The sequence below is a fragment of the Oncorhynchus keta genome, chromosome 13 (assembly GCF_023373465.1).
Source record: "Oncorhynchus keta strain PuntledgeMale-10-30-2019 chromosome 13, Oket_V2, whole genome shotgun sequence".
Lineage (NCBI taxonomy): Eukaryota > Metazoa > Chordata > Actinopteri > Salmoniformes > Salmonidae > Oncorhynchus > Oncorhynchus keta.
The window spans coordinates 51,161,541-51,184,481 of NC_068433.1; the positions used below are offsets into that span (position 1 = coordinate 51,161,541).

General features: G+C 41.0%; 1 protein-coding gene and 1 pseudogene across 2 annotated transcripts; one reads left to right on the forward strand and one right to left on the reverse strand.

The window, feature by feature from the left end:
- Positions 1-40: 40 nt before the first annotated feature.
- Positions 41-9,095, forward strand: LOC118392537 (protein adenylyltransferase SelO-1, mitochondrial-like; annotated as a pseudogene).
- A 1,287-nt stretch (positions 9,096-10,382) lies between these two features.
- On the reverse strand, positions 10,383-18,489 carry LOC118392538 (uncharacterized). 2 transcript variants are annotated; one of them, XM_052460649.1, is made up of 9 exons: positions 18,356-18,489; positions 17,654-17,690; positions 16,318-16,359; positions 15,709-16,029; positions 15,058-15,193; positions 14,517-14,623; positions 12,044-12,138; positions 11,725-11,834; positions 10,383-10,676 (listed from the first exon to the last, which is right to left on the reverse strand). In XM_052460649.1, the coding sequence occupies exons 1-9, from the start codon at positions 18,377-18,379 to the stop codon at positions 10,466-10,468; spliced, it is 1,083 nt and encodes a 360-aa protein (XP_052316609.1). In that variant the 5' UTR covers positions 18,380-18,489; the 3' UTR covers positions 10,383-10,465. The 2 variants fall into 2 exon arrangements, with proteins under 2 accessions (XP_052316609.1, XP_035640483.1); XM_035784590.2 differs by lacking the exon at positions 10,383-10,676 and adding an exon at positions 11,026-11,561.
- Positions 18,490-22,941: the final 4,452 nt, after the last annotated feature.

The window sequence follows — 22,941 nt, forward strand, 5'->3', positions numbered from 1 at the left end:
TAAAACTTTTAATGACTTTCTATGTAGGCTGGTTTTGAATAGTGCACTAATAAAAACTCTACTCACTGTTTTGCACCATGATCCAGTCAGTGTGAGATTTGCCATAGGCTAAAATCTGTGAGTGGATTATAGAGCACTTGTTTTGTGCGGGGCACGACTAACTGGCCGACTCGACCTCTGTTGACCACTATAGTGGTCACTGTCGGCATGGACTCGGAGGGCTCTGCATCCTCATCTCTCGAGCGCCTACCTTTCAACAATGTCGCGCTGAAAAAACTTCCACTTGACTCCTCCGAAGAACCAGGGTCACGAACGGTGAGCGGAGCATGCTTCTCCCGCGTCCAGCCACAACCTCTTGTCAACCCCACTTTCGTGGCAGTATCCGGACCAGCACTCGCTCTGCTTGGGCTAGATGATAAGGAAATATTTCACGACTTGCTTGGTCCAGAATATTTGAGCGGTTCTAAAGTTTTACCGGGCTCGGAGCCGGCTGCGCATTGCTACTGCGGTCATCAGTTTGGACTATTTGCTGGACAGCTGGGTGATGGGGCGGTGTGTTACCTTGGCGAGGTGGAAGCACCTGCGGACCAACTCGGTTCTATGCAGCGTGACAACCCATGTGGTCGATGGGAAATACAGGTGAAGGGTGCAGGTGTCACACCTTACTCCAGGTAACAGCTTTTATTTTTGACCTACGTTTTGAATAGTCTAGCTGCCTAGGCCTAATAGGTTTTCAAAGAAGGTCCGCGTTTTTGTATAAACCTATCACAACCGACAATTAGCCTACGATAGGCCTACTTCACACACTTTAACAGTAGTATGATTTACAGCCTAGGCTCTATGCTTAATTTTAGGAGGTTAATGTTCGTTGTATGTACTCTTCCCTTTGCACTCTTTGTTAGTATTTCACTAGACCTGTGTACATATATGCTCTTATTTAGCAGTAGGCTAACTAGGACATACTTTTGGAAGTCTGTAAACACGCCCTTTGGAATGTAGGGGTATGTTCCAGAATGTTCGTCCATATGCACAGGCACACAATAGGCATTTGCTGACTCAATGGATCTGGCATCCTAGCCAAGTCTCCCATGTCTAGATTAGAACCATGTGATACAATTACACAACAGCTACAGAGCTGCTTAAGAGATCAACTTCTTGGCACACTTCAACACCTTCTGCATTGCTAAACAATGCACAGGCATCTGAATTGTGTCAGGCCCACCTAGTGATTGGTACTACTGCTTGAGTAGGTCTACTTCTATTTGATTTGTACCTATTTGCATGCACACAAGACTTGTGCTCAAAGAATAAAACTCTTGTGAATTTCAGATAGCTATCACTCATAATTGATTCTGGGACCAACACACCTTTTGGTCACACTTGACCTTCGTTTCACAGCTATCATGTGCATGTAGTCGCGTAGAATCACAATTCCTTTACATCGTTACATGTAGGCTGAACTACTCTGTAAAAATAGGCCTCACTAAACTGTAAAAATAACTAATTTCAAACAAAAGTTGGTCAGTACAGTTGGTAGTACTATTACCTGGCAAGAGGACCATTTATAATCGTATCCTTATTATTATTCAGAATCCATGTAATGGTTGTACTCCTCTCTCCTCTTCTCAACCTCCTCTCTCTTCTCTTCTCTTCTCTCCTCTTCTCTCCTCCTCTCTCCTCTTCTCTCCTCTTCTCTTCTCTCCTCTTCTCTCCTCCTCTCTCCTCTTCTCTCCTCCTCTCTCCTCTTCTCTTCCCACCAGAGAGTCAGACGGACGGAAGGTCCTTCGTTCCAGCATCAGGGAGTTCCTGTGCAGCGAGGCCATGGCCGCTCTGGGCATCCCCACCACCCGTGCTGCGTCTCTGGTTACATCGGACCTCTATGTCAACAGAGACCCCCTCAACAATGGCCGGCGCCGCCCGGAGAGGTGTTCAGTGGTCCTGCGCATCGCCCCCTCCTTCATCAGGTGAACGGTTATTGGTGGTTCCCCATTCCTCTCACTTACAATATATGTATAAATGGCCTCCTTTCCTTGTCTCCTTTCCTTCAAGATGACCACAGTAGGAAGGTGAATGGATGGATTTATACAATATTTCTCTCCCTTGTCAAATTCTCAGTGGTAGAGAGAGTAATCCATTGAATATGATGATTTGGCCATATTATATTACTGTGATAGCTTTCTTACTGTATGTGGGGTACCAGGGTCATAGGTGAAAGAAAACAAGGAAAATCATTCATTTAACAGCATCGGGATGTAGGTGACCAGCTGGCTGGCTGACTAGCTGACTGACTGACTAGCTGACTGGCTGGCTGACTAGCCATGCACTTTGCTTTTGGTACTGAATGCTGACTTGCTTGTGCAGGTTCGGGTCCTTTGAGATCTTTCAGTCTCGGGATGAGTTTTCAGGCCGACAGGGTCCCAGTCCAGGGCGTCACGACATTCGGGCTCAGCTCGTGGACTACGTCATCGACACCTTTTACCCTGACATCCAACGATGCCACAGCAACCGCAAAGAGAGGAACACAGCATTTTTCAAAGAGGTATAGCCTACACTGAAACTTCAGTTTCAACGTGAAGTGCCTGTAGCACTATACGACAACTGTACTACCCTTTGTATTTCTACTCTTATGATAAATATGAGATTGTTACTTATTATCAATATGAACAATGGTACCAGATGGACATTGCTAATATTCTAAAATTATTCTCTAGCGCTGTACATAAACTATACAGGGTGAATACATTTCACCTTAAGTACACACTGTGACAAAATTACATTAATTTGTAGACCTGCTCTGTGGCGCCCCCTTGTGTTCCCAGGTGACAGTGCGGACGGCTCGTCTGGTGGCCCAGTGGCAATGTGTTGGCTTCTGTCATGGTGTCCTCAACACAGACAACATGAGCATATTGGGACTTACTGTGGATTACGGCCCCTTTGGCTTCATAGACAGGTACATCTGCCTCACTTCCTCTTTCAACAGGAACTTCAAGATCCTATTGACATCAAAACATATTAATTCAGGAAATGGATTCTTGTATCACTCTTGCTGTGCATAACTCACAAAATAACTTATAGGAAATCTGAATATACAGTATTATTAGGTAGAAAGAACAGAGTTAAAATTTGTTATATATTTTTGCTAACAAAATGCAATTTGTGCAGTTATATACGGTACATAATTGATTAATCATAAGGGCTTATTGGTAAACACTCCATATCTCTTCCCATCTTCCAGATTCGACCCAGAGTTTGTGTGCAACGCCTCGGACCGGAGGGGGCGCTACTCATACCAAGCCCAGCCGTCCGTGTGCCGTTGGAACCTGGCTCGTCTGGCTGAGGCCCTGGGCTCTGAGCTCCATGCATCCCAGGCAGGGGCCATCCTTGATGAGTTCATGCCCCTCTATGAGACCCTCTACCTAGCCAACATGAGGAGGAAGCTGGGCCTACTGAGGCGGAAGGAACCAGAGGACCAGGAGCTTGTCTCTGAGCTGCTGCAGCTCATGCACAACACAGGTATGGGGAGAGGGATGGGACAAACTGTGCAGAAAACAGGCATAATGTACCTGTATGAACAGAGAGGACTAACTCTGCACAACAAGTTATTTGAACCAGCAACCAAACATTTAAAGTCCCCCCTCTCTCTTTCACTCTCACAGGAGCAGACTTCACCAACACCTTCCGCTTGCTGAGTGGCGTGTCCTGCCCTGTGGTGGGGGAGGGGAAGGGGGCCACAGGGGGCCCGGTGGTGGACCTTCTCCTGGAGCAGTGTGTCTCCCTGGAGGAGCTTAAGGTGGCCAACAAGCCCACCATGGAGCCCCGGTGAGGGGGGGTACAGTGGTGTGGCCCACCTGGAGGCTAGTCCTCCATCACATGAAACCTAAATATGATCTTTAGTGATCAGAAACTCTGTTTTAATTCACAGTTCACAGGATTGGAAATGCAAGATACATGTATACATGCATTGAGGTTAACTTGGAAGGAATTGACTTCAACAATTCTGCCACCAACCAATCCACTGTGATCCCCTCATTTTCATTCACACACAAACCCCAAATGACTGGGCTATACAGTAGGTTAACCTAACAAATGTTCTCAGAAATGTTCCTAATCACATGTTTGCAAGATGTTGTGGTTCCTAATATCATCCTTTGTTGTGTTCCCTTGATGTGCAATCAGCGATTTGGAGAAAAATCATACAAGGACAATCTGTAAGTTAAAGCTGTTTTAGTGCAGAATTACTTGTTTAAGGTTGCTATACGTTTTTATTATCTGTGGTTAAGTAGGTAGCTAGCAATATTAGCTAAACATGCTAATGTAAGTATGTCAGATATAGCACCTCAGTGTATGTATTCATATAGTTATCACCAAGTAATTAGCTAACTAGCACTATGTTGCCCATTCTCCTAGCTGTTTTCAATCTAGCCCCTTAGTCTCAGTGTTTACCTCTCTTGACTCCCTATGCACACAGTGAGCTTGCTATGGTCCTCTCTATGGCCCAGACCAACCCAGCCATGTTTGGCCTGGTGGCAGACCGACCAGAGGTGGTCCATCAGCTGGAGAAGATGGGCAGACTGAAGGAGCTGCTGAGCACCAATCAGGACGAGCTGAGGGCAAAGCAGAGAGAGGATTGGCTACGCTGGATCAGTCAGTACAGGTTGGTTAGTTAGGAGATGCCAGATCAAGGATCCTACACAATCAAAACCACTTACTTGGTTATTGATGAAAGAAATAGCATGCTTCCTGCATACCAAAGCATATATGAATTGTTCCATACTTTCTTGGTATTGTTTGACGCCAGTGGTGGCTGGTGGCACTTTAAATTGGGAGGACGGGCTCATAGTAATGGCTGGAACAGCATAAATGGAATGGTCTCAAACCCATCAAACACCTGGTTTCTATGTGTTTTATACCATTCCATTCGCTCCATTCTATTAATTATTATGAGCTGTCCTCCCCTCACCAACCTCCTCTGTTTCACGTTGTAATCATGGTTTACATCATCCCCCCGTGTGTGTATGATGACCCAGGAAGCGGTTGGTGAAGGAGTGTGATGGAGCGAGGGAGGTGTGTACCATAGAGGAAGAGAGGATCCGTGTGATGGACAGCACCAACCCACGCGTGGTGCTCCGCAACTACATTGCCCAGAATGCAATACAGGCTGCTGAAAATGGAGACTTCTCAGAGGTATAGAATTGACATGTTGCATCTACTAAATACACTGCAGCTATCAACACATGGTGAATATTTTTGTTGTTGCACTTTCTGTTTGTTGTTATATTACAGTATACAGTGAGCTCCAAAAGTATTGGGACAGTGACATTGCTAGGAATATTCCTTGCTAGGAATATGGGACCAAATACTAAACTTATTCTACACATTTAAGTGAATTTGTTCCAATACTTTTGGCCCCCAAAAATGGACTATGTACAAAAAGTGCTGTAAATTCTAAACGGTCACCCAATATGGATGAAAATAATCTGATTACTTTTGTAAAATATTATTTCGTTAGCCAGCATCTGCCTCGTCAGTTTATGCTGCAGATATCTTTAGGCAAGTGCTGGCTCAGCTGCCTTATGCCTCTTCTTGATGAAATGGCATCACTGCTAACAGGTCAGCTGCACACTCAGGTTCCAAGGAAAGCATTCCCAACACTCATTCTTTGGTTGTGCAATGGGCCTACTCCACCCAGCCAACAAGGCCAGTAAAAGAGGAAATGTTCATCTGAATATCTGACCCATAACAGTCTACTATGATAAAGACGTCAATAGACAGATGTAACAGATTCAGGAGTAATCAGATTATTTCATGAGTTGGATGATCAATTGTGCAAATACTTTGAATGTGGTTGATTTTAGTGTACTAATTTCTACTGAAACTAGAAGTTTAGCTGAGTAAGCAGCTGATTTGTCATGTGTCATTCCAGTACTTGGGAAATGAACAGAATGGAGCTATGTTGACTAACCAAAAAAATCATTTTGACCCAGAGATCCTGATGAAATTTTGGATGATTCAGTTTTCAGTAAGTGGGGGTCTGATGATTTTAGTTTTAAAAAAGGAGAGAACTTGGCCGTTTGAGATTTAAAATATATTAAAACGGCTAGGAAAAGCTTCCATTCCCACTGAAAGGTGACTTCCGGGTTGTATAATGGCAGGTAGCCTAGCAGTTAAGAATGTTGTGCTAGTAATCGAAAGGTCGCTGGTTATAATCCACGAGCCAACTGGGTGAAAATTCTGATGTGCCCTTGAGCAAGACATTTCACCCTATTATGCTCCTGAAAATCACTCTGGATAAGAGCGTCAACTTAAAATGTAAAAACCTGCTACTTCAGTGTGCTTGAGTCAAACACATGCAGCTCACATCTTGATGTTAGTTGAAGTAATCCAAAATGTAATCAGCTGTTAAGACTAACTGTAATCCGATTATTATTATTTTTAAATGTAATCTGGGTTGATTAGTTACTTCATTTTTGTGGTCTAATTACGTCATCCCTGTTACATGTAATCCGTTAATACCCAACCCTGTATATCATTGCTCATTATGTTAAATCAACTCTTGTTCAATCTCTCAGGTCCGCAGAGTTCTAAAAGTTCTAGAGAACCCCTACTGTGCCTATCCAGAGTCAGAACTACCTGGTGGGCCTAAAACATTTGGAGAGAGGTACCAGAAAGGGATGGAGAAAGACAAAGAGGGAAGGAAGGATGAGGGGAGGACAGATGGAAACCAAAATTGTGTCCCATATGACAGCAAGCCTCCTGTGTGGGCACGAGAGATCTGTGTCACCTGATCGTCATAGTGCCTCCCTGACCCCCAAAACTCAACTGACAGTGGAGAAAGATGTAGATGGTGTTCCTCAGGACACTGTTCTAGGTCCATTCCGCTTTTCAAAGATAGAACCCTGCTCTTTGTTCTGAGTCACTTGGGTTAATGTCAAGGGAGGTAGTTCAGAGTGCTCCTGGATGTCAATCAGTAGAATAAACTGATGGTGAATGAAGACTCAGGTAATCAGTCAGTGACCTGTCTGTGTTGGAGAGACCAGGAGCACCCTGACTGTGTGTCTATGCACACACACACACACACACACACACACTTGAGTTTTGCATGTATTTAGATTATTTCACACACAGCATGTAGTGTATGCATGATTGAAGAGATATAATAAAATACTCATACATTCAGAAACATAATCATTGATCATCTTACTAACACCCACAAATAGTTTTTAACCACTGTTCTAAGATGAAGACCATCTACACACAATTTCTTGAATCCATAAATAAAATGTATATCTTAATAATACATCTTAATACAAGAGGCAAGGTTTCACACAATGTTATGTTCATGTATATTATGTGATGTGGGGGAAAAAATGCTTTAAAAGGAGTTTGTTCTGAACTTCGATGTGCATTTAAAAAATGTGTGCAAAGTTTTATGTACAGCAGGTTTGGAATTGCTTATTGATAACTTGCTGTACCATGTTACTCTGTCAAAACAGCAAACATTAATAAACCTATCACTACTTTATATCCAGCTGTATCTTTAAATTCTTCTGGATTTGATTGCGATGAGCTTTTTCACGTCTTTTCAGAATGTAGATATTGCTGTACGTTTGTTTCATATTGATAGTACATATAGAACAGTACTCAGTACACAGCCAATGTGCCACATTTTATTATCCTCACTTAGTGTTATCATAAGAGTGCTTGATTTGACTGTCCTGGTTGCTACAACCAACCCTCAAGAAACAGTCTAACACATGTACTGTGGTAGAGTGAACCTAGAGCTAAGGCCATAGCCTTGTTACATAAATCAAGTAGAGTACTACAGGTGTTTCCTGGTTTTATTCATTTTAATCCTGTAGTTCTCCTATCCAATGGTTGTTCTTACCTGGACCAGAGGGTGGCGCTAGTAGTTAGGAAACAATTCCTTTTGAAACACTGCAATTGTTTTTGAATAGGATATATCTAAAGGCATTTGAGAGATAAACACATATGGAGTTGGTAACAAGAGTGTCCATACTTTTATTTTGATTCATTGTTCATTGGACTGTGCTGTGTATTCCTGGCTGTTCGTAATTTCCTGTAAAGTCCAGTATTGGAATGTCAAGAGTGTTTGCTTTGGAGTGAGGGCTCTGAGTAACAGGGATCGCCCACAATAACATTAGCACAAGCACGGTGTGGGGGAATGGTTTTCTGCAACAACACTGTGAGGGCAAGTTTATTTTGCATGGCCCGGTGCCCCGGTTGGGAGGAGTTTGCACATTTTAGATCCTTCCATTGGTCCCTAAGTGAAAACTCCCTGTCTGTGAGCCCTGTCTGTGATACTTAGAGGCATCTGACAACACTAAACTGGAAACGTGGAGTTGGAGTGTGTACAGTAGGCGGTGCTTGAGTCAATAAATAGGCTTATAAATAGGAAATCCTCTCTAAACTGACTGGTCGTACACCATAAAGGAATACACGGGCGGAGGTAGGTTCTCTCTACATATGTGAATCACCAGATGGCAATTTAAAATTTGCGATTATAATATTTATCCTGTGTGAAATGTCTAATGACGGCAGCATAACAAAAAATCATCTATAATTTTTCCCTTATTTGGGTACATGTATGTATGGTGTTTACTGTTTTGTTATTAATGGAGTGGATATGGTGATGTTTCAAGTTCTCTCCGAATGTTTGAGTTTTGTAACAAAAGTACAGTAGCTCTGGCTCAGAATGTCTGTTTCTCAGTTTTTGGATTTCTATATAATCACTACATTTTAGAGGAGACAGAAAAAGTAATTTACTTGCAAGAATGGCCTACAACAAATGTGTGCTTGTGTAGGGGACCAGTGTGGTTTCAGATGTGGACAGGTTACTGATGGCACAATAATCATAGTAATACACACCGAATACTACTAAGAGATAGATCTGGGTCTAAGGATATTATCGATGTTTGACATGACTTTTCTGTTTAGGACCTGTAAAGAACGCAATTTAGGAAACATTGCATTTTTACAACGTTGGGTCACACAGGGATAATAAGGAAACAGCAGAAGAAAAAGTAACTAAAAGGACATTTTCATCTCTCCCTCTCAGAAGATTTCACAAAATGTGGAATAGGATATTTTTTTGTGGACTGGTTGTCTGTCTCATCAGCCTCACTGACCAGACTCAGGTAAATATACAGTCAGTCAGCACTGATAAACAGAGAAACATGTTATTCCTTTAAACCTGGGAGTAACCATTACTTATCTGCTGGTTTTGTACAGGGCCAGAAAAGAACTTTAGTTGTTCAAGGTAAGTCTTAGTTTTTTTAAATTTAAATCACTTATATTGGAAAGACAAGAGTTCATGTACTGTATGTACATGGGTGTTTGCTTGTTTCAGGGACAGATTGCACACAGATCAAAACTCTCTCCCCTCGAGCCACCAGTGGAGTGTATGTCATTCAGCCTGCGGGAGTCAGATCCCCCTTTAAGGTATGGAAACATCTAAATATTTATGCCAGGTACTAGATCTACTGTTGTCATTTTGGTTACACAGCCACACAGGGGCAGTAAAGCTTAGCTATGGAATGTTGGTGTCGCCAGGCTTGCAAGATTTACTGAAGTTCTACAGAGTTCCATTCTTGGACAGTTTTTGTTCACAAAAAAAACTATTTATTGATTCAAAAGTACATTGATGTTGTATATAGGTGTATTGTGAGATGCTGGCGGACGGAGGCTGGACAGTCTTTCAAAGGCGCACCGGGGCAGAGGTTCTTTTCAACAGGAAGTGGGCAGTGTACAAACAAGGCTTTGGGCATTTACGGAGTAATGAAGGGTCCCTCTGAGCACCTCACATTTCACCAGCAACTAATACTGTAAACTGTGTACTTTGCTGAGCCAATGTTGGCCAAATTTAAATTAATTTTTGTCTATAATAATGTTTACCTCTAAGGCAACTTATAGAGGTTTCCCTATACTGTCCGTTTTTCTCTTCTCAATTCAGTTCTCTACCCTGTTGTTTCCTAGAGGACCACTGGCTGGGTCTGAGTAAGGTGTTTGCTCTAACAAAGGGCAGGGAGCGGAGCTCGACCATGCGGGTCGACCTGTGGGACTTTGAAGGGGGCACTGCCTTCGCTGAGTACAGTGACTTCCGTCTGGGCACGGAGAAGGAGGCCTATAAGCTGAATGTTGGAGCCTACAGGGGCAACGCAGGTAACGGTGGTCACATTTTTTACTTCAGTGTTATAGTTATTTCACATTTGGTGGCAGCAATGGGACCATTACACATCACATATGTCATATGATATGTATTCTGGGTTGATATTTATAAATGGTGTATCCTTTGGAAGTCAATATAATCAAGAGTGAAGTAGAACTGATGTACTCTCTCTGCATCCCTCCCTGTCTCTCCGTAGGTGATGCCATCCGTGGGAAATACGCCGGCATTGACCAGAATGGCTTTGGCTTCAGCACAACCGACAAGGACAACGACGGCTGCTCACCCTGCATCTTTGGAGACATCGCCGAGAACACGTGCAGCTTCTCGGAGGGAGGAGGAGGGTGGTGGTACAGTCGCTGTGGCTCTGCCAGCCTGAACGGAGACTGGCACCCCGCCGGCGAACACATCGGCTGGGCCTCCGGCCTCCACTGGGAGACCTGGAAAGGACCTGCCCCATACTCGGCCCGAGCGAGCCGCATGATGATCAAAGCTGTGTGGAAGAAGATTATTACAGCAAACTAACACGAAAACGAATCATGAAAACTATTTCGTAAACTGAAATAAAACAATTAACAAGGCAAGGTTTGACAAACAAAACTATACTGAAACTTATCTTTAACTTACTAAAATAACAACACTTGACCAGTTATGGTCTATAAGGTCAACATGGTCAGAGTCACCATGTTTTCGGTGAAGAGAAAATACCATGTGGAAGTTTTACTTGTTGCACTGTGACAATTATGCATATCTAATGTGAACAGTTTAAATAGTTTGACATAACTTCGTCTGGATTGTTGATATTGTATGCGTTTTCAAATATAATTATCTTTAGAACATTTGTTTAGCACACACTTAGCCCATACTCAATAAAGTTCAGACACCCTTGTTTTGCCCTGTAAACATACTTGAATTCACACATTCAAAGCTCTGTGTTTAAAGTGAAATAAAAAGTTGTACTTATTGCATATTAAATCAATCATTGTTTCTCATCATAGAATAAATAGGTTGTTGTTCTCCTCCCCTAGAAGCCTGGTTTGTAGCTTTGATTGAATCGGGATATTTAGCTTTGTTACACATTGCTACATTAATCCCAGGGCTCACTTGAAAAAGAGATCTCAATGTGACTGATCATGGTTAAATAAAGCATGAAAAGAATGAAGGCTTCAACTTTGATGAACAGATTATGATCAACAAATCAGCATACCCTGTTGTGCCTACTACAACTCTTTGAACATGACGTAACATTTCAGATAAAGCAGAACAATTAGAAGAAAGTCTTTGTCAACAATTTCATTTCTCTTTCAAATAAATGAAGTCCACTTTGTCCCCTGTAGGAGTCTCACTCAGCATTCCTGTAACTTCTTTACACACTGTCCTGAAGAGATAATTATGCACACACACACACAAAGAGGGATTGTAACATGTATTGCTATTTATATTATGATGCATTATATTGAGGTATTAACCCAGAATAACAACCAAATGGACTAACAGACTTGGAACATTCAAGTGGTCATGTCTTGTGTCTTTTGACTTACGTTCTTTCTTTCTCTCCTCTTTTCTCTTTCTTCTGGAAGACTTTTCCATCCGACTGCTCCTTCCATCGCACAGATGCACCTCCATCTGTCTGGGTGATCTCTGCCTGTATCTAAAAACAACATGGATGACAAATGCTGTATAAAGATGTGATCCACAGGAAATGATCTGATGGCCATTTACTCATTTGTATAAGTGTTGTCACATGTCTGAGAGGTATTCTTTCACTTCATTGATTAGGCTACAGTACAACGCTGTCAAAGAGCCATAGCAAATCTATAGCAAAGATCCAAAGTTACTCCCTGAAACCTCTCCTCCCACCTGTGTGAGAATTTGCTCTTTCACCAGAGGGTCATTAAGGTCAACTCCCAGAGGTACTTTCAGAAACATCTTCACCATGCTTACAGTTTTCTTTCCTGTGAAGAGAAACATCTTGACATCAGACTCTTATTCATTAGTGCACTTATTCATTAGTGCACATTAATGCACTCATCAGGCTCTTATTCATCATCTGTTGCAAAAGGTTTTGCAACAGAAAACGAAAACAAACGTTTCTTATAACCTTTGAAAGTAACTGCCTCTTAACTGCCTCTCATTTCGTATCATGTCCCCTAATCTTTTCAATGGGATTGCCGGTTATATCATAACATTTGTAAAAATGCAGTAATTTAAGATATATACGTACCAGTCAAAAGGTTGGACACACCTACTCATTTCTTTATATATTTTTAAATTGTAGAATTATACTGAAGACATCAAAACTATGAAATAACACATATGGAATCATGTAATAACCAAAAATCAAAATATATTTTATATTTGAGATTCTTCAAAGTAGCCATCCTTTGCCTTGATGACAGCTTTGCACACGCTTGGCATTCTCTCAACCAGCTTCATGAGGTAGTCACTTGGAATGCATTTTAATTAACAGGTGTGCCTTATTAAACGTACATTTGTGGAATATCTTAACCTTCTTAATGCTTTTGAGCCAACCAGTTGTGTTGTGACAAGGTAGGGGTGGTATATAGAAGATAGCCCTATTTGGTAAAAGACCAAGTCCATTTTATGGCAAGAACAGCTCAAACAAGCAGAGAAACGACAGTCCATCATTACTTTAAGACATGAAGGTCAGTTAATACGGAAAATGTCAAGAACTTTTAAAGTTTCTTCAAGTGGAGTCGCAAAAGTTGTCTCTATGTTCTTGCCGTTTGTGCTGTTGTCTGTGCCCAATAATGTTTGTACCATGTTTTGTGCTGCTACCATGTTGTGTTGCTACCATGAATGTGTTGCTGCTTTGCTATGTTGTTGTCTTAGGTCTCTATTTATGTAATGTTGTCTCTCTTGTTGTGATGTGTGTTTTGTCCTATATTTATATATTTTTTAAATATATATTTTTAATCCCAGCCCCCGTCCCCGCAGGAGGCCTTTTGCCTCCTTGTAGGCCGTCATTGTAAATAAGAATTTGTTCTTAACTGACTTGCCTAATTAAATAAAGGTTCAATCAAATAAAATGTTTAAAAAAAACATCAAGTGCTATGATGAAACTGGCTCTCATGAGGACCGCCACAGGAAAGGAAGACCAAGAGTTACCTCTGTTGCAGAGGATAAATTCATTAGAATAACTGCACCTCAGATTTCAGCCCAAATAAATGCTTCACAGAGTTCAAGCAACAGACACATCTCAGCATCAACTGTTCAGAGGAGACTGCGTGAATCAGACCTTCATGGTTGAATTGCTGCAAAGAAACCACGTGTAAAGGACACCAATAAGAAGAAGAGACTTGCTTGGGCCAAGAAATACGAGACTGGTAGAAATCTGTCCTTTGGTCTGATGAGTCCAAATTTGAGGTTTTTGGTTCCAACCGCCATATCTTTGTGAGACGCAGAATAGGTGAACGGATGATCTCTGCATGTGTGGTTCCCAACGTGAAGCATGGAGGAGGTGGTGTGAAGGTGTGGGGGTGCTTTACTGGTGACACCGTCTGTGATTTATTTAGAATTCAATGCACATTTAACCAGCATGGCTATAACAGCATTATGCAGCAATACGCCATCCCATCTGGTTTGCACTTAGTGGGACAACAATTTGTTTTTCAACAGGACAATGACCCAACACACCTCCAGCCTGTGTAAGGGTTATTTGACCAAGAAGGAGAGTGATGCATCAGATGACCTGGCCTCCACAATCACCCGACCGCAACTCAATTGAGATGGTTTTGGATTAGTTGGACTGCAGAGTGAAGGAAAAGCAGCCAACATGTGCTCAGCCTGTGGGAACTCCTTCAAGACTGTTTGAAAACCATTCCAGGTCAAGCTAGTTGAGAGAATGCCAAGATTGTGCAAAGCTGTCATCAAGGCAAAGGGTGGCTACTTTGAAGAATCTAACATATAAAATAGATTTAGATTTGTTTAACCAAACACTTTTTTGGTTACTACATGAGTCCATATGTGTTATTTTATAGTTTATGTCTTCACTATTATTATACAATGTAGAAAATAGTGCAAATAAAGAAAAACCCCTGAATGAGTAGGTGTGTCCAAATGTTTGAGTGGTACTGTATATATAATTATATTTGTGTTGGCGAATGGCCCTGAACGACAAGGCTACTTCCTCGGAAACAATGCATCACTTGCATAGCGTATTAGACAAATTCAGACAGCTCTGGTTTGGGCCGTTTGCTTCCTTTTCTGATTCTAGTGAATACTACCCATGATAGTGGTCCAAAAGAGAAGGAAAAGCTGCGGAATGTGTCTTTATAACGATCTTCAGATAAAAACAGGTGGAGGTGCTTACCTTTTTCCTTGCAGTCTTTAAGGGTGTAGCCTGAAACTCTGTCTTCTAAGTGTATCACATTCATTGCCCTGCCACCAGCTGAGCCCTTCAGATAGCACTCCTGTCGACTTTGTGAGAAGATCAACATTTAGTTAGACTTTATCTTTTGATTATGTTGATATCTGTTGCATATGAAAGTCTGTGTAATTGCTAACTCAGTCACGTGGTAAATTCGCTGTTGAGGTTATGAAGCTATATGCAGCTGGAGATTCCTTTTCAATGTTTACGAACTACTATGATCAGTGTTACTGGTAGCAGCATAAAATGACATACAGAATTATTAGAATGCACAATGAGATTCTAACAACAGAATCATACATATTGGTAAAGAAAAGCTTTAATTATAGAAACAGATCAAATATGGTAAAATATTGTATAAAACAATAAATGTGTAAACATATTGTAATTTGATAGGATATCTGTGGGTACCAGTAACCGTTATAAAAACTACACTAACAGCTGTACCATTGGAATGTTGTATATTTCAATTGAACATGTCTACCTGTGAATATATGTGAAATACTGACAGGCATCAAGTTGGGTGCAGCTCTGTTGACATTGGTTTGCATTTGGGCTTGCAAAGTGCTTAATGTCATTATAAATGAAACAAACATCTTCCAGGAGCTCCCTCACACAACCTGTGTGACAAAGACAAAATAAAACAGTTCAGGCAAGTCAGCCAGGTCGCATGCCTCAGACTGCGCTATTGGACGTCTGACCAAGGTGGTTATACGTCGGGAGGCAGTATGACAGTTCGTCCACCAGAGGGCTGCTGAGCAGGTGTTAGCACGTGATCAGGTCTAATGGTCGTGTAACTTCTCCCTTAATTAACAATCGCCCCGACCCTGACCAAGTTGAGTCCTTGCCTAAACTTAACCAAATCTGGGTTATTGCTTCATTGAAGTCATTATTGTGATGAGCTATTGTCATTATTTTGACCAGGCAAGTCAACAATTCTAGTGATTATTCGACATTCCAAAATCTGACATTTGCTGCTGTTGGACAAAAGTCTAGTATCGCAGTGAGTTGATAGTAAATATACTGTTTGTTACAACGATCAGTGACACAAGCAACAATAAAGGCAAACACATACTTAGAAAGGGAGTACTTTACCTGGGCCAGGATTTAAGGACATTGACTTAAAACCACTTGCCATTAACTATTTTCAGATGGTAGGTCATTGAGTTTGGTGATGCACTGGTCATGCAGCAGTAGGTCCCATCGTCTGCTGGCTTCACATTTGAAAGGGTGAGGTCTAGCTCTCCAATGCTCAGGTCTCCTCTGAGACTGTATTTGTCAGGGTGTGTCGGGCCAAAAATGTCAGGTCCGGATACCTCCACTATTGGTTCAACGCACCAAAACCCATTACATGTTCTGCTCCAGCAAGCATTACTCATGCTAGGGTTTTTGCAGAGCAAAGTCACAAAGGATCCATCCCGTACTAGAACAGCTGTGTTGGACACTGCGGATAAATCTGTGGGAAGAGCATCCACAGAGCAATTCAAACCATAAGACCACCAAACATTCACAAATCACTATACAGATGAAGGATCTTAATTTCACCCATATTGTCACAGCAAAAAAATAATCCTGCAGCAACAGGATTTCAACATTTAGTCCCATAATGTTGCTTGAACGGTGGTTATATGCTTTTAGCTACATGAAAAGTGCAATACTGTTAATATAATCATGTGTTATTGCGGGTTTTCAGTGAATCTCTGTATTTCCTGTGATGCAGCAAGATTCTTAAGACTTAACTTACCCAGCAGAAGAGTAGTGAACAGCATGAACTGAAACATGCTGGCTGTGAGTGAGGAAGTAGGACAAGTCAGTTCAGCATCATGAACAAGAAACCAGGGGAATTTGGTAGAAACAAGGAGTCAGTCATGTGAATTGCTAAACATTCTGATATAACTCCATATTTCCTAGGTCATAAAGACAGATAAACTATAATACGTAACTGTACAGCTTTATAACTGGACATTAATGTCCTTATAACACATTGGAGAGTGCAGTAAATGTAACTCACAGGGAAAGATAACACAACTGTTAAAGCTCAATTTGGTTATCTTGTCCTATTGATGACAATAAATGCAAAAATCGGGATTTGCATAGCTGCACCATAGCTGCATTACAAGCTTCTTGTTAGATGGTTGAATAAGCAAACATGTGTCAATGCACCTTATTTTTTTCACAAACCAACAATGGGGTTTCATGGTTTATCTGTAATGGAAGTAACTCAACTCAAAACAAAAATAGGCTATAAAAACTTTTGCTATCGCTAGCTAACAATCAATGGTAGTGAAAGGAGAAACCGGATTCATTTCTTTTAACCTTTTACTGCAGTGGCTAAATCAGGGTCACAAAGTGATTATTGGTAGTCTAACAAATTTACTTTGAAACAATAGTATACACCTCACACATGGTTATGGGCTTAAAAAGGAGACACCTGTACCATGTCAGATATAGAGGTGAAATGTATTCAATTTTGAGTTTGCATCTCAATATTACACTTCATATACATCACAGAAGACTGAAATATAGCAAAACTGTTAGAAACACCCGTTTTTCGTTGGGTATTTTGAAATCATCTTTATAAAATTATGAAAAATATTAATAACATTCCACCCATGAGGCCAAAGAGGGCGCTTTTGGTCATTGACTTCAGGAAAGGGCAACATGGCTAAATCACTCCAAGTAAACTTAAACCAAATAATGAGTTTATTTCAGTTCATTTGTCAATTACATTTTTTTTATTGCACTTTTATCCCTATCACTCCCACTGATTTTTAGCTAGCGGTGGCTAAAGTTGGCTGCTTGTAGTTGCTGTTTCACAAAAACCGAACAAAGGATTATAGTTTCTCTTGCCCATAGACTACTTTGTAGTATATATAACATCCTGAACTTCACCTTGAAAATGAGCCAAAAAACATTAACAATGAAACAACATTTCAAGGTGCATTCCATGAACTGTATTTACAAATATGCATATACAGTACATTGCGAAATTAATATAAAATGGAAAAATACTTCAAGCTGCATTCTAAAGTCCAGTCTAAAACAATAAGAGTATTTAAAATATATAATACCACACTTACCCTGTAAGCTCAACCTCCAACGCTCCATTTGGCCCCCCTATAGAGGCAGACAGGTATGAACAGGTGGCTGTCTACAGTGAGAGGGTGTGTTTATTAGTGCTCAATCGTCCCTTTCTTATATGCTGCTGATCAGCACAAAACACACCCACCACCCGCAAAGCCCATACTTAGATATGTTGATCGACCACATCCTTGTTTGTTTTTACACCCACTTATAAGAAGATGGACAAAGAATGCAGTTTAATTATTAATTAACATATTGAAATATGCACATCACACAGAGACATTGACAAAGATGTGTGTGTATTAGTGTATTATTCCCTGTCGGCACCGACTGGCGCAGTACGTCCATGGAGGTTGAGTGTTTAGTTGATCTTTAAGACAATAACTAGAGGAGGATGGCACTAGCGGGAGTTCACCAGTAAGGCTGGCATACTTTTACTCTTGCCTTTGTACTCTATACCTCTTTATACTATGCAGAGCCTTTGGAAAGTATTCAGACCCTTTGACTTTTTCCATATTTTGTTAGAAATATGCTAAAACAGGTTTATAATTTTTTGATAATTTATAAAAATAAAAAAAAAATTCAATATCACATTTACATAAGTATTCAGACCCTTTACTCAGTACTTTGTTGAAGCATCTTTGGCAGAAATTACAGCCTTGAGTCTTCTTGGATATGACGCTATAAGCTTTGCACACCTGTATTTGGGGAATTTCTCCCATTCTTCTCTGCAGATCCTCTCAAGCTGTCAGGTTGGATGGGGAGCTATTTTTAGGTCTCTCAGAGTGACTATCGGGTTCTTGGTCACCTCCCTGACCAAGGCCCTTCTCCCCCGATTGGTCAGATTTGCTGGGTTCAGGACCTTATATAGTCAGGTGTGTGCCTTTCCAAGTCTTGTCCAATTAATTTAATTTACCACAGGTGGACTCCAATCAAGTTGTAGAAACATCTCAAGGATGATCAATGGAAACAGGATGCACCTTAACTCAATTTTGAGTCTCATAGCAAAGGGTCTTAATACTTGTGTAAATATGGTATTTCTGTTTTTATATTTGAATAAATTTGCTAACATTTCTAAAAACCTCTTTTCACTTCGTCATTATTGGGTATTGCGTGCAGATTGCTGACCATTTTTATTTACTTAATCCATGTTAGAATAAGGCTGTAACATAACAAAATGTGAAAAAATTCAAGGGGTCTGAATACTTTCTGAAGGCACTGTATATAACTCAGTTCCAAAGTTCTGTGAGTGTGTGTCAGTCACCAGATGTCAACCCAATTGAACATTTATGGGAGATTCTGGAGCACCACCTGAAACAGTGTTTTCCACCACCATCAACAAAACACCAAATTATAGAATATCTCGTAGAAGAATGGTGTCACATTCTTCCAATATTTCCATACACTTGTAGAATCTATGCCAAGGCACATTGAAGGTGTCCTGGCAGAATGTGGTGGCCCAACGCCCTACTTAAAAACACTTTATCTGGGTGTTTCCTTTATTTTGGCAGTTAGCTGTATATCACCCTCTAGTGGAAAACGTAGTTACCAGGTGAAAGCTAATTCTTAGTGGGCATCGAGCATTGCTTTCCCCTGGGTCATATTCATCAGTGCACACTTTATCAAAACGTTTTGCAACCGAAAAGAAAAACAAGCATTTTTTTATTGGACAAATTGAATGAATACACCTAGTGAATATATATATATTTTTTACATGAAACATGATTAACTTAATACGTTAATTCTCCTAAACTGCTGCATAAAAAGTAAATCTGACATTAATTTGTCAAAAGCAGGATCCCTCCTAGCCATGACCGGGGTCCAGGGTTTGCTTACACCGGTTTAGTTCTTTAGAAATCATTGCAGTCAGATGAAGGAAAGTTGATAAGGAGAGACATTCCTTATAGGCGTAAACGTCTTCCGACTATTGAGGAAAAACTCCTCTACAGACAAATCAGTTGAATGGCAGTTGATTTCCGCACGTTTTTTTCCATGGGTCCTCCTATGTGTGCACGCATCATTTTGTTATGGGTGTTATAGTAAAGACCATAGGCAGCTCTTTAGTTTCAAGTTTGGGGAAGCTACAATTTATCCTACCATTTCTACCGATCTGCATGCCAGTTATGATCATTTTTTTATATGGGCATTTTCGTGGAACAATTTCCAGCCGGAACATCAGTTTTTGTAGAGCGTTTTATCGGGATATATGGAATGATCAGATCATGATATTTCACACCGAGGCTTGGTGATTATCGAGGCCGGGAGTGTTGGAAAGCTGTTTCAAATACTGAGGAACTGTCATTCGAAATGGATGTTAAAGAAACAGACTTGGTTGACTTACTGTGTGAGGTCAAGAAAAAAATGACTGCGAAGCTCAGATTATTAGTGGTGGACGTGGTGAGTTATAACAATCACGAAATCTGACATTGCAAAATAGATACTTTCCTACTTTTGCATGGAGCAGCCAGGTACGTCGACTTCTGTGCGTGCTCAGGCGCACGCTCCCTCGACTGTATCAGGACGTGGCTCATTGCTCACGGAGCACTCAAAACAAAAGGCAATTAACAAAGATTTGACAACTTGTAATTGGTATGAAATTAACCAAAACTTGTTTCTCAATAGTGTAGGAGGTTGAACTCAACACTGCAAACATAATGAGAAAGGTAAATGACTATAGTTAATACATGCATTAACAGAAATGAATGTAAATGGCACGGGATTAACGGTACATTTACTAGACCTACTTGTGTCGGGTCTCTGGCTATCATTAAATGTGAATACTTATTCTATCAAATCAATTCTTATTATTACGTGATTAAACTAATCATGTAAATGTAATTAACTAGGAAGTTGGGGAATCACAGAATCTTCAAATTAGTTATAATTTTCCAAATATAACTAAATTAGTCTAATGAATTATTCTTTCCAAAAGTTTTGGAATTGGCCTAATCAAGACCAAATTAAGTCTGTGTGACATGATACCCTTTGGATTTATCATTTTAGAATGTCAGTGTACTAGCTAGTACACAGTGCAGGTTTTAATCATGACCAGAGGGACCACCTAAATGCCAAATGATCCTAGGTAGATTTAAAACAACATAATTCTGCAAACTCATCCATGTTGAGGGAGCGTGCCCTCCTTGACTCAACACAGATAATTCCGAGGTCATCAACCATTGTTGTCCTAAGGTGGGTTTTAATCAACAGAAATCTTACAAAGTCGAAATCGCTCATGGAAGACCTCTTTATAAGGTTCTAGAAACACAACAAAGTCAAGGAGAGTAGACGGTCTGTCCCGAACACTTTTCTCTCTCCTATTTAAGTAACGTTAACAGATTGATAGTAACAATTGTTTGTTTTGAGTTCAAGTACGGAAATCTAAGTTAGTGGATTTGAAATTGCTGAATGTTAACTTGCTGAACACAGACAGCTGTAGCCTAATAGTTATCCCACATTAGCTAAACATTCGTATACTGTAACTCACTGTATATGGGTGAATTACTAGCACAGATGTAAACATAATGTTAGGCTAAATTGGGACCGATCTCTCTTATCTGATTAACTATCTGTTAATGGAGCCAAAGGTCTAACTTTAACTTACACAGCGACTCAACTTTTGTAAAAGTTGTTCAGGAAATGTTATATAAATAATCTAATATAAAGCGTTACTAGCAGACCAAAGCTCTGGTTAAACCGGATGCCCTCAGATAACTCTGGGCCTAGTGTCTTCAGTCAAGTCTAGAGCCTGTGTGCAATAACATGATTATCCGAAGGACACACAGCTGCCATCACGCAAATATTACTCCCCTGTAAAACTACAAAGAGCATCCTGCAACACTAACGAGCTTAGAAGTGCCAAGCTATCTCGCTGACCTTGAACCCTGCATGCACTTCTGCAAAGACAGGAAACACCTGAGCCTAAAGCAGACATTACCAATATCCACGTTTCCTTGACACACACACATTTCATGAAGCACTGTACACACACACTCTACCCCCCTACTGGTCGGGTGCCAAGAGCAATGGACTTTGCTGTGCACCAAGGGGGCCCGCTCTGGCTAGAGCAATGCCCGCCTCCAACCCTTCAGGACCAGTCAGAAGATCAACACGACGAGACTCCACCTACATTATTCTGTGTATACATTCTGCTGTAAACTCTGGCTGAGCAGCCTAACTATTCTGACTCCTCACAAGAGTCACATTCCTTAGGTCCGTGCACGATAAACAGCAGGACAAGATATCTTTGACCAATAAACAGCCTTTTTGATCCACCTGATTCCACTCTGTCCAGCGTCGTTGTTTTGCATTCCCTCTCCAGTATGAAACACCAACAGAAACCAAAACCCGATGCTAAACCTTAAAATTTACTTCAAATATGATGCTTCCGCCAATCGCGAAAAGAGCTCATGGAGCCGCTGAACATCAAAATAAATGCTTCTTTCAACAAGAGGTGAAATGAGATGTCCCATGTCCACAGCTATTTTTTTTTAAGGAGAAAAAAAAGAAGCTAATGATCCTCATTCTCCCTGGTGAAATATTTCGAATGGTTTTATTTAGACAGGTATTTTGGTGGAAGCTCAATTTACTTTAGGGGAATTCAGCATCCTAACAGTGACTGTGCACCCGCTAACCCTCCTTTCCATTTCGCAAGAGATCTGTATATAATGACGAGACGCTCCTGTCTCTGCCCTACCAATGGTAGTCTTTGTCCCAACGCGGGGAAGGCAGCCGATTATTATGTCTGCACATTATGCCAATACAAACGCATTGTCTTACTCTCGCTTCACCCTCTCTGCTATCTTTGCGGAGAAAGCATTCGAGCGAGTGAAACAGTACCCCTCTATGTGTAGCCCATGTATCTGACGATGGCTGGACATAACTAGTATGACATGTCAATCTCTTTTGGTCCAGACAGCATCAGATACATGGTCTACACATACTGAGAGCTGGGCGCTTTTTCGCTCGCGCGGATGCTTTACCTGAGATCGATGCTTATTTCTGTCTGCGTGCGTCGCGGTCAAATAAACTATCAATATTTAAATATTTTATTTGGACTGGCAAGGTGTACGGTAGAGCGGGCCCGCTCATAATTTCCGGTCTACAGTCACCCGCTTACTTTTAAGGAAACAACTTGTGAGTTTGTGGACATGTGAGAGTGTGACTCAAACCCAGAGTGGTTGCTGGGGGATGTAAACCGGGTGGGCGATAACGCCGACTGCGTCTTTCTTTTTCCCAACGCAGTTAAGCCAAAACCACGCCCAGTTATTCTGAATAACAGGTGTTC